At 39.3% G+C, this 15,659-nt stretch overlaps 2 protein-coding genes and 1 long non-coding RNA gene across 7 annotated transcripts in view; 2 read left to right on the forward strand and 1 right to left on the reverse strand.

Moving 5' to 3' along the window:
• The window catches only part of acsbg2 (acyl-CoA synthetase bubblegum family member 2), a 29,756-nt gene extending 17,035 nt beyond the window's left edge, over positions 1 to 12,721 (reverse strand). The window contains exons 1-2 of one of the 5 annotated variants that reach the window (XR_014535818.1): positions 6,725 to 7,692; positions 22 to 160 (exon numbers count right to left, since the gene is read on the reverse strand). Coding sequence is in view for 4 of the 5 variants with exons in the window: in XM_083554909.1 (XP_083411035.1) it covers positions 22 to 160; positions 6,725 to 6,731 (146 nt within the window). In the remaining variant the exon portion in view is untranslated. Of the gene's footprint in view, positions 1 to 21; positions 161 to 257; positions 277 to 6,724; positions 7,697 to 12,572 lie in introns of those variants that run through there. The other 4 variants (XM_083554912.1, XM_083554909.1, XM_083554910.1 and 1 more) reach the window with 4 other exon arrangements.
• Positions 1,469 to 6,902, forward strand: LOC310733701. The gene is made up of 4 exons (XR_014535867.1): positions 1,469 to 4,467; positions 4,649 to 5,172; positions 5,325 to 5,528; positions 5,624 to 6,902. It is a non-coding gene; the product is annotated as an uncharacterized lncRNA (long non-coding RNA).
• A 703-nt stretch (positions 12,722 to 13,424) lies between the features above and the next one.
• rfx2 (regulatory factor X, 2 (influences HLA class II expression)) overlaps positions 13,425 to 15,659 on the forward strand; it is a 45,396-nt gene continuing 43,161 nt past the window's right edge. Inside the window, exon 1 of the mRNA XM_083554914.1 lies at positions 13,425 to 13,434. The gene's annotated coding sequence lies outside the window, so the exon portion shown is untranslated. The remainder of the gene's footprint in view (positions 13,435 to 15,659) is intronic.

Raw genomic sequence — 15,659 nt, forward strand, 5'->3', positions numbered from 1 at the left:
AGTGTGTGTTGTGGTACACACTTGGCTGTGGACTCCGCAGTGAAGTCCTCCAGAGAAGCGACGCTGTCCTCAGTAGCGCAGGACTGCAGGATGTTCGCGTCTCCTGCAGGATCCATCACTACTCCTGCCGTGGACATGGCTGAGGGTTCACACACAATCACTGTAATAAACACACACACACACACACACACACACACAAAAGAGACAAAATTAACACATCTTCACCTCACCAAAGACTTCTGGTGATGGAGATTTACTTCATTGCCACAGCAAACAGCCGGAATAAAGTATTACACCGTGTGTGTGTGTGTGTGTGTGTGTGTGTGTGTGTGTGTGTGTGTGTGTGTGTGTGTGTGTGTGTGTGTGTGTGTGTGTGTGTGTGAGAAAGAGAAAGAGAGGGCATTTTAGTTTGTACATTTCATACACACCTGCTCAGCCCAAGACATGTGGGGATCACATAACAACATGCGCTCCGAGGAACAAGTATCTGTTTGTGTAACTATTGGCTAAGTGACTAGAACATATGGCCATAAATAATCTCTCTCTCACACACACACACACACACACACACACACACACTCAGTAAAAACCTTCAAGGTAAATTTACACACTTAGACACACATTGTTTGGGCAAAAGTATTAGGACACTTGACTTTTCTAGCCATATGTGCTTCACAGAGTTGAACGCAAACAATTGTATAGGATGTTTTTTTCAATGTGCTAGCATGAAATCTTCCGCTAACTAACATTCATGTTTTCGGCATTTGGTAGACGGATCTCTCCAGAGCGGCGTACAAAAGTCTCCATCAGCGTTCAACTCTGATGGTAGGATTTATAGCACTTTTTCTGTTTAAATAAGAAAAATAAACAGGGAAAAAATAAGCGCTAGTTTAAGGAAGAGGCAGGTCTTTACCTGTCGTTTAAAGATAAACAGTGACTGAGCTGTTTGGACATCTATGGGACGTTCGTTTCACCACCTCGGTGCCAGAACAGAAACGAGTCCTGATGAATACTTACCTCTTCCCCTCAGAGATGGTGGGACCAGTCGAGAAGTGCTAGAAGATCTGAGGGAGAGTAGTGCAGTGCGAGGAGAGATCAGAACTTTGAGGTAAATAGGTGCTGGTCCATCTTTGTAGGCAAGATTCAGTGTTTTGAATCTGACATGTGCAGCTACCAGAAGTAAGTAGAGGGAACATGGTAGAGTGAGAACTTGAAGGGGAAGTGGAAAAAAAGTCAAAAAGCTGCGTTTTGGATCATTCACAGAGAACAGATTGTGTTCTGAGGTCGACCTGCTAGCAGAGAGGTGCATTAGGCCACTCTCGAAATGACACGAGACCGAATCCTTCTGATGTTGGTGTAGAAGAAAACGACAAGAGTGTATCACATTAGCAACATGCCAGTTACATGGTTTGCCTGAGGGTTGAGAGTGGTGGCTGAAGAGGAGATCCCAGAGTTATTCCCACAGGAATAACCTAGAATGACCAGCAGTTTTACTGGGATTGAGTGTCAGCTGATGAGCGGCCATCCATGATGAGGTGTCCACCAGACATGCGAACTCATCGTCAGGAGACCCAAACCTGTTCCAGCATGAAAAAGGAAGACCACCTGAAGATCTCCTGCTACAGAGCTCGGACCTCAACTCTATTGAACACCTTTGGTATAAATTTTTCATGCTGACTCCACTCCAGGCCTCCTCATCTCACCTACTGAATGAATCTCCACAAATCTTCACAAAATCTAGTGAAACATCTTCCCAGAATAGTGGAGATTATTATAACAGCAACTGGAAACTAAATGTGGAATGGGATGGAATTATTATATCATGATATCAGTATTGCCTAAATGCCATTCTGATTGGGCTCCAGACATTTTTTCTACCTTCTTGCATCCATGAAGAACATCGCTATAATTAGATTAGTCCTGACAAAACCCTGAAATCTTATATCTTCTCTGGTGCAAAAGTAGTTTCATCATTCATTCATCCTATGAAGCCTTGTGACAACTTCTCAAAAATAAAATCAGACATGAGATAAATATTGGCACGGTCATGGGGTACCTCGGGTTTCAGAACTACGGTAACACTAACAGGACAAACACTAAACTAGACTAGGATGTAGCAGCTTGTTTTTGACAATTATTGTAACTCAAGTTACAGTTAAGCAGAAACCAACTGCTGATCCAAAAAGCACACCCATGTGTAGAACATCTTCTAGTGATGATTGAACAAGGAAAGGAGGTAGAAATCCAAACCCCTCCTAAACAACCTCAATGACCAACAAACGTCATGGGCATGTTTTTCCACTGCGTGTTATCCGGGAATGTCCTGTTTCCGGTAGTCCTGTGGTCAAACCCGACAGGAAGGGGGTCACTTCTGAGCAGGAAACTCACACAAGCATTCTCAGTGATTTCAGCAGCCCAGAGGTTGTTTGCCTGAACATCAGTGCATAACTGACACAATATACTGAAACTGGATCTGCTGTAGTCACACTATATTGACAAAGGTATTGGGACACCTGACCTTTCCTGCCATATGTGGTTCTTCTCCAAACTGTTACCACAAAGCTGGAAGTTCACTTGCACTTGAAAACCTAAACCTGTTCCAGCATGGCAATGTCCCTGTGCACAAAGCGAGCTGGATGAAGATGTGTTTAACATGGTTTGGAGAGGAAGATCTTGAGTGGCCTGCTATGAAGCTCTGATTCCAACCCTACTGAACACCTTTGGTATAAATTGGAACACTGACTGCAGGCCTCCTCACCCACATCAGTACCTGACTTTGCAAACACCCTTGTGGCTGATGAACACAAATATCCATAAGCACACTCCAAAATCTAGTGGAACATCTTCCCAGAAGAGTTAAGGGAATTATAAGAACAAATTGGAACTAAATGTGGAATACTAATGACCAGGTGTCCATAAACTTTTGGCAAAATAGTGTAATTTGAATTATTATTGTGACCCAAGCTGTGCTGTATGGCAAACCCTTAGAAGATCATTGGTGATCAAGTGCGCAAAATTAGCTGTGTTCTCCGAGCAGAAAGAATGCTGTACCACATCCTCCCTGTCAATCACAAGTAATGCTAACCAAATGATTAGACGTGTGTAAGCGGAAGAGGGCGGATAGCCAATGCAGAGGAAAAGATGCACATATTGGCTTGTCTTACACAAAGCACTTAAATGCATTTCCCATCACATGGTCATTCGTTTCCAGAACCACTGTGCAATAAACTGACCCGTAAGTACCCTTTTGAGAAATATACGACCTTAAGAAACTACAAAACCCGTCACGCAGAGACTTCCCACCACTATGCAGCCAGTTTCTCCGGTTTTATAAAGATATATCCGTATAAAATTATTCAAGAAGTTTTAAATATCCTTTACAGAGCAAAACGAGAGGTCACGAGAGTTCAATCATAGCAAAGTACCTCCTCCGAACATCCTCTTTCTGATTATCCTAAGATTTTAGAGTGCAGAAACCTGAACAGCTGCCAAGATGACAGAGATTACGGCCGATCTGGTTACTGATTTTTCCATGGAGATATTGAACAATCTGCTCTGGAGACTTGATGAACACATCTGCTGCTTTCCCACAAGGCCCATTGACATAACGGCACTTTATTGACAAAGCTGAAATACAGCTCGGTGCTGCAGACACGGAGGACATCAACGACCTGCAGCTTTGGGCCTTGTTGCAGTGAGGTGATAGAGAACAAAACTTACACACACACACACACACACACACACACACACACACACACACACACACAAGAACATACACCAACTGTGGGTTGAGATGATTCTCATAATGATTACAACCAGGGATTCGGGTTTTCTCCCTTCATTCACCTGTCAAGACCACTGGGGAAATTCGAGACGCACCAACAAACTGTGTATGCGACTGGATTTTCCATAACAGCATATATCTTACTTTGCTCACACCGACACAATTTCCCTTGAGCAAATGACTGTGGCCAAATATCACACACACACCTCAGTATGACACTATCCATAATTCTGAAAATATCAAGAACATTCAACATACTGGCAGCATCCCATCGCATCATACTGCATATACACTGCTACGTTTTTCGTTAAAAAATTTTAGATTTTTCGTATCGCCATTGTAAAATCGAAAATTCATAAGTCAAACCATCGTAACCGGGAGACTAAACGTTTATTGTATACATCTAAAACAATTAACTCTTCATATCAACAGCATTCATTTAGCAACATTCTTGTAACCTGGAAGCAACACTTTCATGGCCTGGCATTGGATTAGGGACCTCTTTTTTACATTATCCAGTACAACTACTTCCACCTTACAAGCTTTTCGTTCCTTCCGGATGTCTACAGTTAAGGTTTGACGCTCAAGTCTTTTGAATTTGTCAGTTTGCAATGTCAGAACGGATTTGCATACGTTTAAGAAAATCTCATCGCAAACGTTGCCAAACTGTGATATCTGTAAAAGTTTCTTTCGGCTTCTCCCGTTAGGGGTCGCCACAGCGGATCCTCCGCACGTTTGATTTGGCATATGTTTTACGCTGGATGCCCTTCCTAACGCAACCCTCCCCAATTTATCCGGGCTTGGGACCGGCACTGAGAGTGGCTGGGGATGGTTCCCTGACCGGGAATCGAACCCGGGTCGCAGCGGTGAGAGCGCTGCATCTTAACCACTAGACCACCAGGGGACCTGCTGTGATATCTGTGATATCATGAAACCTGTGATATTTTAGCTCCACCCACTCATCCTGGTTCGTTGTTAATAACACAATCGTCTGCACAAATTTGATGTTGAAATTTGATAAGAAAAAAATAAAAGGCTGTGACGTTCCAACCAGCTCATGACGGTGTGCTGTAGTATTCACTCAAGGCTTTCAACCGTTTTTGTGAAACTGGTAAATTAAGCACATAGGAGAGAAAGCATGTTTCAACACTGTGTGAATTTTCGTCTCAGAAGCTGATAACGTCTTCCTAGACCTCGTTTAGAAAAGCCTGAGCAAACAGCAGGCGGGGCTTCTGAACGTTTATGCTATTTGACTCTATTTAAACGTCCTGATATGCAAATGAGGCAAGATGTTTGATTTACCTAGAAATCAGTCGTACGGATGAGCGTTCACATTTCAAAAGAATGTAATTCTTGTACGATAAGAAAGAAAGAAAGAAAGAAAGATTGTCCCTCAGATAAGAATGATAACTGAGAGCATGAAGAAGAGAGACAGAGAGACAGACATACAGACAGATAGACAGACAGACAGACTGGCCCAGATGAAAATTATAACTGAGGTCATTAAGAAATACTAAAAAAAAAAAAAAAAAAAAAACAGAAAAAAAGTAAGCAATAAAGTCCCTCTGATAAGAAAGACAACTGAGGTTATGAAGAAAGAAAGAAAGAAAGAAAGAAAGAAAGAAAGAAAGAAAGAAAGAAAGAAAGAAAGAAAGAAAGAAAGAAACAGAAATAAATAAATAACTGTACATTAGATAAGGATAACAGAGTTCATGAAGAAGAGACAGACAGACAGAGACAGAATGTCTGCCCCCTTGATAAGAAGGATAACTGGTCATGAATAAGAAATACCAAAAAAGAAAAAAGAAAGAAGGAAGGAAAGAAAGAACTGTCCATTAGATAAAGATAACAGAGGTCATGAAGAAGAGACAGACAGACAAGACAGACAGACACAGAATGTCTGCCCCCTTGATAAGAAGGATAACTGGTCATAAATAAGAAATACCAAAAAAGAAAAAAGAAAGAAGGAAAGAACCCCCCAGTTAAGAAGGATAACAAGTCTCACTTCACAGCATTTTGACTTGCTCAGGTCAACACAAAACTCAGTCACTGAAAAACAAATTTCGAGTCACTGAAATTTAGAAAAAAAACTTGCTGTTTTCTCTCACTCTAGAAAAAAAAGAAAGAAAGAAAACTACGACTTCACACTGTGCGAATTAAACCAATTTACATTGTGTTGACTGGGATATCTTAAAATTGTTTTATTTCCCTTTGTATTTCCTAAACCCAAACATAAAAACGATACTTAAACAAGGCCTAAATCCAGAACAGATACTTGGTAACGGTGTGTCTTGCATAATAGTGGAAAAATCTGCCGTCATTGCTCATTTCCCAAAACAGAGACCCCCCTCCCAAAACAAGCATTATACAACTCTGATGTGTATGCAAATGACACCAAGACACACCCTGACACACCTACAACAAATGCCCCCTGCTTATTGCCCCCATCCAGACGACCATGAAACGAGTTTTGATGTGTGTGAATGTGTGTGGTTTTGTGTGTGTGAGTGGGTGGGTGTGTGTGTGTTTGTGTGAAATGGTGGGCTTCCTGCCTTCGTATTAACCATCTGGATCTCTGCATGAGGAAGCACAGCCCTTCCCAATACACACACACACACACACACACACACACACACACACACACACACACACACACACACACACACACACACACACACACACACACAGGTTCATACCCCTGCGTGTCGTTTAACCAGGATGTACTCATTCCTATAAAATTCAATTCAATCCACACAAAAAAGATATATATAAAAAAAAAAATAGATGGTGACACACGGCACAAAGGGGTCTTTGCCACACACACACACACACACACACACACACACACACACACTTCTGTTGCTTCAGATGAATGAGTCACACCCAACATCCACAAGGCAACGTGTTCATACACACACACATCATTTAACAAAGACTTACACTGCATTGCCCAATCCTTGGCTTTTCAATCGGAGATTTTTTCTCAATTTCTTTTTCCTTTTTTTATTCTAAATCTGATATCTTCTGCTTCTTCTTCTTTCCTCCGTCCCTTCGTTCAGCAGAATGCCGGTATCTTCTCTTCCGCCTGCTTCACCAACCGCCTGAACACATCATTCATTTCAAACTCCCCCCCATCCTGCAGCGCCCACTTCTCTAACCCTGCCCTCTTTTCCCAGAAGCCCATGCGCTGTGCTTCCTGATTGGCTGAAACATCTCACACCACAGCTTAAGCACTCAGCCATGTTAAATATCCCCCCCCCCCACACACACACACACACACACACTCTGACTCACTCGCACACGTTCTGTCAGACAGAGAATGTATTATGGATGATGTGCTGGGGTTACTATAGGTGAAATCTGCATCAGGAGAGGATCGTGCAGCTGCAGTGTCATCGGCGCAGACTCTTACCTCACACACACACACACACACACACACAGCCAACATTTAAAAAATATCAACCTTTGCATTTGTGAAGCTCCACAGATACCACAAAATATAAATAAGCAAGATGGATGTTTTATAATGGTTTCCTTCTTTCATTCTATGTAGGGATTTTTAAGATCAGCTTGTTTTAAGATCAGCTTTTTTTATCCAATTCTGTAGCGACGCCCTACAATTTATAAAAATATGTCATTCCACTCAACGAGTTCAGCGAGTTCTAGTAAAAAAAAAGAGCTGAATCCTCATAAGTGTGTTTACACAAGGGCAGACTCACACAAAGACACTACAGACTCATATACAGACACTACAGACTCACACACAGACAATACAGACACTGCAGACTCATTTACAGACAATACAGGCCCACACATACAGACACTACAGACTCACACAGAGACATAACAGACTCACACACAGACATTACAGACTCACACACAGACACTACAGACTCACACAGAGATTACAGACTCACACACAGACATTACAGACACTACAGACTCATACAGACACTACAGACACTACACACTCACACACAGACATTACAGACTCACACACACAGACACATACAGACTCACACACAGACACAAAAAGACTCACACATAGACAAATACAAAATAGAAACACAGGAAAAAAATCAGATGAATACAGAAACCGTGTCCCGTCCATAAAGAGACTAAAGCCGTCTGAGAGCAATTAAATGAACGCATGAACGCACCAGGGTACGAGTGACCATTAAGTGAAGGCTGGAAATGCACACTGTTGATACTGTAGGTATGCTGATGAAACCACGAAGGTGCCGACTCAAACGGGAAAAACCAGAGTCGTGAATTTCCAGTTTGCATAGCATTAAAACGGAAGAACTCAAGATCATGACCTTTTTATAGAACGTGCTAAATTAAGGACACAAAAAGGGGGGTTTGCATTTGGAAACCACAGTACTTACTTCTCGTCCGGCTCTGCAATACAGAGAAGTGTGAGCTTGTTTAAGCTGCACAACACTTCTAATAACACTACACTTCTAAAATACATTCAAGATTGTGTTTTATTCCTTTCTTTTTAAATTTTGTTTTATTTGCTTGAACTGTTAAAACTCCAATAGTAAAGACTATTATTGTGCAACTTCAACCTGCCATGTTAAGAAAATAATCAACAGTAAAGTGATATGATGAATTAATGTCTTATTCTAAAATACATTTTTTTAGTCAATAAAATATAATTATTTTAGTAAATATAATATAATATAATTAATGACACTGTTCTGTTCATTCTTTTTTAGTTAGATTTAACTTTGTGGAACATCTTACAAAGACAAGTTCGGCTCGTCATGTTACGGAGAAACCGCAAAAACTGTCATTTCAGATTGCATGTAGATGGCTTGTGCAAAGCAGTTACAAAGTGCTGACATGTAAACGTGTCTTTACAGAAAACTGCACAATATCAACAATACGATGTTTTGCTCCCAAATGTGTATGTGAATTATCAAGAGTACAACAACCTGTTTACAACCTGTGATTGCTGTTTGCGGTCATGAAGGTTATCTAACATCTCCTCCGGATTTAAAACTTCAACATTGCTAGGTTGAATTGTATTAATAGGGCAATGGTTTCATTAGTACGAATAATTACAGGTTTAATTAATTGTTCCAATCAATTTTTAAAAGCTCACGTGCAGTGACCCTGAGCACGTTTGTGTTTAAATCGTCACGAGAGTGTGAAGAGTGGCCTTCTGACCCCAGAGGTCAGTTTAAACAAATTGAAACAGACTTTCAATTGACTAAAAAAAAAAGAAACAAGTCCTTACTTCTTAATCGGTAAATGTCATGGAAAACAATACTTATGGAGGTTAATTTGTCCATACCTTCTGAATCTGCTATTGTGTCAAAAAGTACCCTAAGACAGTCCTATTGGAAGTCTAATCCCCTAAGACAACAATAAACAGAATGTGGAACTAGTGGTGACACTAATTAAACCTGCCTTACAGTATCTGAAGTACTTGGAATCACATTAATTGTATGCAATTGGTACTACTGTATTTTCTGGACTATAAGCCGCTACTGAACCCCGCGGCTTAAACAACCTTAAAAGTCCTGGGTTTTTCCCGGTTTCACAAGATTCAAGCCAAAAAACCTATAGACCCATAACATTAGACCAATTGCGGAACGGGTTCAGGTGAACCAATGAAACTCTTTATATTAAATCAGATGCGCTCTCACTGAATCAGACCGCACCACATCATAAATATGGATGAGGTTCCTCTGACGTTTGACCTGCCGCTCACTCACTTACTCCAGTTGCAACAGAAATCATATAAGCACAGACAGGTTTCCAAAACTCGTGCTTTTTTATTTTTCTTGGCAACAGCGTTACGGGTTAGTCAAAGAAACTTAGAAATGAGCATCAGAAAATAATAAGGACATATTCCTCGGTCTTGCACACATGCAGTAATACTGGAAAAATGCGGTGGCAGGCTATTCCCAAAATGCCGCTCTTAAAGGAACCACAACATATTTCACCCGTTACACCGTGTAACAGACACTGTCTTTCGGTAAAGCCTGTGTAAAGTTCATTAGTTTCAGTGTAGCGGCTTATAGACAGGTGCGGCTTATTTATGTTCCAAATAAAAATCTTATATATGGGTGTGTTTAATAGTCTGGAAATTACTGTAATAAAACACTCGGCAGCTTTGGCACGACTCAAAAACAAATCCCATTTTCAAGTCTCATACTGTGGCATTTAACCCAATACAGTGAGGTTTTTAGAGCATGAGGTCATGGTTTCTTAGAAGACGGACATATGAGGGTGCCATTACTTTAACTCTATATTTAAAAAATGCACAGCACACCTTCATGAAACAACTTTTTAATATGACAAAACTGCAGAATCAGGTAATTCCTTTGGCTGAACTGAAGTATTACGGCACTAGGTAGGGTGTTTAGCGCCACTGTGTTATACCCTAGTTAGAGTTTAAAGAAAATGAGCAGATGCTTATTTGGGTTTTATTTAAAAAAAAAAATGGTAGAATGAAATTTGTCTCAAATGTTAACTCTGGGCCATTCTATGATATTTGCATTTAACAGTAGCAGGCCATGGATTTTATACCTGGGCCTTTAGTAGTGTCCTACCTGAGTCAATCCAGCTCTTAATACAATCATGAAGAAGCCATGGCTATAGCAACCATCAATATTCTACAGAAATGCAGTATAATGGAGTGCTATCTTAAATAGTAAGATTGAGTGCCATTACTAAAGCTAGAAACCCAATGAACACAATTCAACAAGTCTCCTTTCACTGTAGCCACAGCTGCATCACCCACATACATAATCTCTAGCAAAAGCATCGATATTATCTTCATTAAAATTACCACAATTTTTTCAATGCATTATGAGTTTTCTGGGAATTTAAAAATTGTGCAAATTCTACAGGAAAGGAAACGCAAAAGTATAAATGGTTGATGAAAAAGCCTAACTGCTCTGAACTTATTTCACTGGTTCAGAACAGCTTGTAAAGCAGTGGGAACACAACTTTCCATCTTTCAGTTCCAAAACAGAGAAACCTCACAGTACCACCATTTTCTAATCACAGCACACACACACATTTTTCTCCAACTAAAATATAATCAGTAATGATATTTGTTTTAGCTTCTCTCAATATTTGGCTATCAGCAATTTTGTCCAGCAGTGCCACCTGCTTTCCTGTTTGCTTTGGACTTCCTGTTTGTTTAATTATTTCCTACGGGAGCTGTTACCACAACAGCCATTGAGTCAAACTGACGAAATAGAAATTGTGTATTCATTACCAGCACTGTACATATGTGAGTTAGGAAGGACACTCGATTTTAATCATGGATCATACTATCATAAACCACGTTTATTTAATGAATTTCTGAAATTTTCAAACAACCTTTTCTCTACATTTTGAGGTGAAATGATTAAAAAGTTCTAAATTTTCATTGAGCTATCAGTTCCCCAACTTCTAAATTAAAATATTAAAATTATTTCTGTTAGGAAACCTTGAACAGTTTTGGAAGAAGTCGGTTTATGTTTTCCACCCCTGGAATGTCTCCAGGACAGAGAAGCTTAGACCTTTTCTCTAATACCACACTGACATTGCTCAAGGGCCCAGAAGTGCAGACTGGTGAGGGATTCGAACATACGGCCTTTTGAATGCTAAGAAGTCTAAAGTCTAAACCAACTAGCTAGCACTTTACACGAGATGTGATAGCTTCATTATCTTCAAGGAAGAAGAAAAGAGAGACTGGTTTAGGGAATGACTGGTTATATCTGGTATATCTAAGATGTAACTGATTACGGGTACTGACCTGTTTTTTCGCAAACATTCCTCAACATTCAGTATAACCAGAAAAAAAAACTGTTGAAGAGCACGACCTGATGTTCGTTTATCAGTGACACCGTACAAGTTCAAAACTCGCTGTGGTATTAAAGGAAGACCGAACTGTTGATTACATTTCTAAAACAGCACAGCACCAAGCTGGCTAGCCAGACTACCATGCTGTATATCATTTGACGTTAAATGTTAAAATGATGTTTTACTTCCTTGATTTTTATTATCAATTCAACAAAACCAAAAAAAAAAGCAAAAGAAAAGAAGCTCATACAGAAAGATCTGGAGAATTGAACTAGTTGTTGAAGAAGCCTGGCTTTCACAGAAGTCTAAATAAATAAAGCATAATTTAGTTTGAAAAAAAACCTAAATACAACAAATATGTGGAAATATACATAATTTTCAAAACATTTATATTCAGAAAAAATACTTTGCTGGGCTACACCTCAAAACCAACATTACTATAGTTCAAAAAAAGAAGTGTCCAGGCCATAATTAAGAACCACGTGGTCATCCATTGGGGCGACATGACTGCTGCCACACATAAACAACCGAAACTATAAACAATTAAAGACAATGGAGATACAAATCGGACATTATTAACACATTACATATTCTTTGACGTACGTATTGAGATCACACCGAATTCAAACCGGATTAGAGCCATACATTTATTCTGGTTGTATTTGGCTTTTAATGTATAGTAAAAATAAAAATAAATAGATGATGGAAAAATAATTGGGTTTGTACAATATTGTAACGTGGGACTTTTAAAAATAAAAAAAAATAAAAAATAAAAAAAACATCTATCAGCAAATCTATCAGATTTACACCTGCTTTATCAATTAACCCGAATCACGTACCTGTTCATGCAACTTATAATAACATATTATAACAATGTGTGTGCGCAAAAAACAAGTTTCACACACGTGTCAAGTTTAACACTTCCTCGTCAGGGAAAAAAAAAACATGACCTTTTCCATTTACTCATTCAATTACTTACCAGTTTGCTGAAACTTCAATGCCTGGAAATAAATTATTCTTTAAAAAAATCCAGCAATTTGTGATCCGATCTGGTGGATTTTTTTTTTGTATTATTATAATTTATTTATAAGAGGAAGGATAAAGAATGAGACCTGCGCAGCTCTCGGATTGAAGCATAATGACAGTTTGGAAAAGCAGAAATAAACGCACTTGTAGAAGTGCTATTTGTTGAAGAGAAACAGCACCACCTGGTGGACAGAGTAGAATTACAGATAACTCCCAGGGTGGCTGCTGCTGGAGAGTTTGACGGTTGTGTAGGGCCTTCTGAGGCTACTTGTGTTTCATAACGTGCTAACAACAGCGTTACATAGCACCAATATATTTCAACAACGACCTGAGATCCTAGTGGGGTTGTGAATTCAACATACATCATACAACTCTTAACTTTTACAGATGAATCATACACATTAGGGAAAACAGTAAAAGGTACCATTTATCGCAGACATTCTTATCCAGAGCAACTTACAACTAAGCAGTTGAGGGTTTAGGGTCTTTCTCAAGGGCCCATCAGTGGCAGCTTTGTGGTGCTGGGATTTGAAATGATCACCTTAATCCAGAAGTTGACTAAAAGACAGGGGGTGGACCTGGAGGTAGCAGAGCTGAAGATGTTGAGGTTTGCGTTGGGAGTGATGACGATAGACAGGATTAGAAATGAGTTTATTAGTGGGACAGTGCATGTGGGATGTTTTTGAGGACAAATTGAGAGAGGGGCAATTGAGATGGTTTGGACATGTGCAGAGGTGGGACATGGGGTATATCAGTAGGAGAATGCTGAGAATGGAGCTGCCAGGAAGGAGCAAAAGGGGAAGGCCAAAAAGGAGGTTTGTGGATTTGGTGAGGGAAGACATGCAGGTAGTTGGTTTGAAAGAGGCGGATGTAAAGGACAGGGGGGTATGGAGAAGGATCATCCACTGTGGTGACCCCTAATGGAAACAGCCAAAAGAAGAAGACCTTTTAATCCAGAAGCCAGTGCCTTAACCAATGAGCAACCACCTCCAACCAACAAGAAAAGTAGTTCCTTTCAATGCTTTCACGGTTTCAGGAAAGACTTACTAAGAAAAGTACTTGTAAGAAATAATTATCTCTGTTTAATTATTTATATCTGTTTTTAAACTAGTCCACACACACACACACACACACACACACACACACACACACACACACACGTTAATCTTTCAGGACAATTAGGGGAAGGTTGAAAGTGCACAGGGGTAAACAAGGAAGCATGAATTGAGATAAGTGGGATCGTGAATTCATGCACTCATAGAATTATCTCAAACATTCATCCTTTTTCAGGTGAATCTTTTACATTAAAGGTTTAAATAATAAAAGGTACCAAACCATCCCACCTACAAGGAAAGGTGGAGGGTAGTTGTAGTTCCTGAATAAGACTTCACTGAAGAATTCACTGAAAAACAAATAGAAAAATTACTAATCTGGCTTATATCTCATTTTAAACCAGTCCACAAATAACAGGGCAACACACACACACACACACACACACACACACACACACACACACACACACACACACACACACACACACACTCGTTAACCTTTAGGGACAATTAGGGGTAGGTGGAAGGAAACCAAAGTACCCAGGGGAAAATTCAGGCAGGGACAGGAGGAAGAATATGCAAAACATCCTACAAACACTACGACAACTACCAACCCTATAACACATTTGGATTAAATAAGAAATCAAATGTATTTAATTTCACTGGTTCAGGTTTTGGTTAAGCATCTTGTTTTACTTGTTTTGCTTTATTGAAAAATATACATGCAATTATACTTCGGTGTGGAAATTAAAACTCAGCAGCAAAAGTCAATGAAGTAAAAAGAAAAGACAACTTGAAATAAGTGGGTTTGTGAATGTATCATACAGTAAGAATAGGGGCATTCAAGTCCTTTAACTTTTATCAGTGAATCATACACATTAAAGATACAAACAATAACATATACCGTACTATCCCACCCAAAATGATGGTAGATGGGCAGTTTAATAAACCATTTTAGTTCCTGCTCCACAATAGCTGTGGATCAGGGTTTCAGGAAAAACTCACCAAGAAAATTGCTTGTAATTAATAATTATCCCTGTTTATATCTGTTTTTAAAACCAATCCACACATCTCAGGTCACACAGACACTGAGCCAAACTCAGGATTGAACCAGGAATCCTGAAACTGTGAGATTAACATTAGAAACATTTAATCCCACCTGAGAAATCAAATTTATGGTTCAGGTTTTGGTTAAGCATCTTGTTTTACTCATTTTTCTTTATTGAGAAAATATATATGCAATTATATTTCAGTGGGGAAAACAGCTCAGCAGCAAAGTAAAGCAAATAAATTGAGAAAATAAGGTGCTTTATGTGGATTATGTACAGGTAGACCTACACAAATGTACAGGTAAAGTGAACACCAAATGCATTTATAGAGACATTCTGGCCTCTAGTGGTTATATTTGGTAATTACATCAAATATAAACTACAGTATAAACTACCCTGATCTTCAGTGAGACACAAATTTCTGTTTCATTTTAGAACTTATACATACAAATGTAAATTTCAGAACTGAGTATGTTGTTACAAAATTCACTTTCCTTTCTCTTTTTTGTTTGGGTAATATCTATAACAAAGACAAAAACATTTAGTGTCTAAAAGTTCTTCACTGTGTCATAGGCCTGAGCTTTCCGGGTTTATAACAATGCTCTGAGTCTAATATGTTGTTGCGTATAGCAACAGCTCATTCACATGGACTGGTGCAGTGGAAAATACACATAATCAAATTTCAAAACTAAATTTTGAAAAAACATTATTCAACAAAAATGTAGCTGGTGATTTCTGTTAGGAAGCATCTATTGAATGTATTTGTAAAGAGTCTGTTTATGTTTTCCACCCCTTGACAGAAAAGCTTGGACTTTCCAGTTTCTTTGTAATAATGCAATGTCATTTTCTCAGGGCCCCAGAAATGCCAGTCTGGTGATGTTGGGATTGGAACTAACAACCTTTTGGAAATCCTAAACCATTTAGATGCCCCTTCCCACA

The sequence above is a fragment of the Silurus aristotelis genome (assembly GCF_946808225.1).
Source record: "Silurus aristotelis genome assembly, chromosome: 11".
NCBI lineage: Eukaryota > Metazoa > Chordata > Actinopteri > Siluriformes > Siluridae > Silurus > Silurus aristotelis.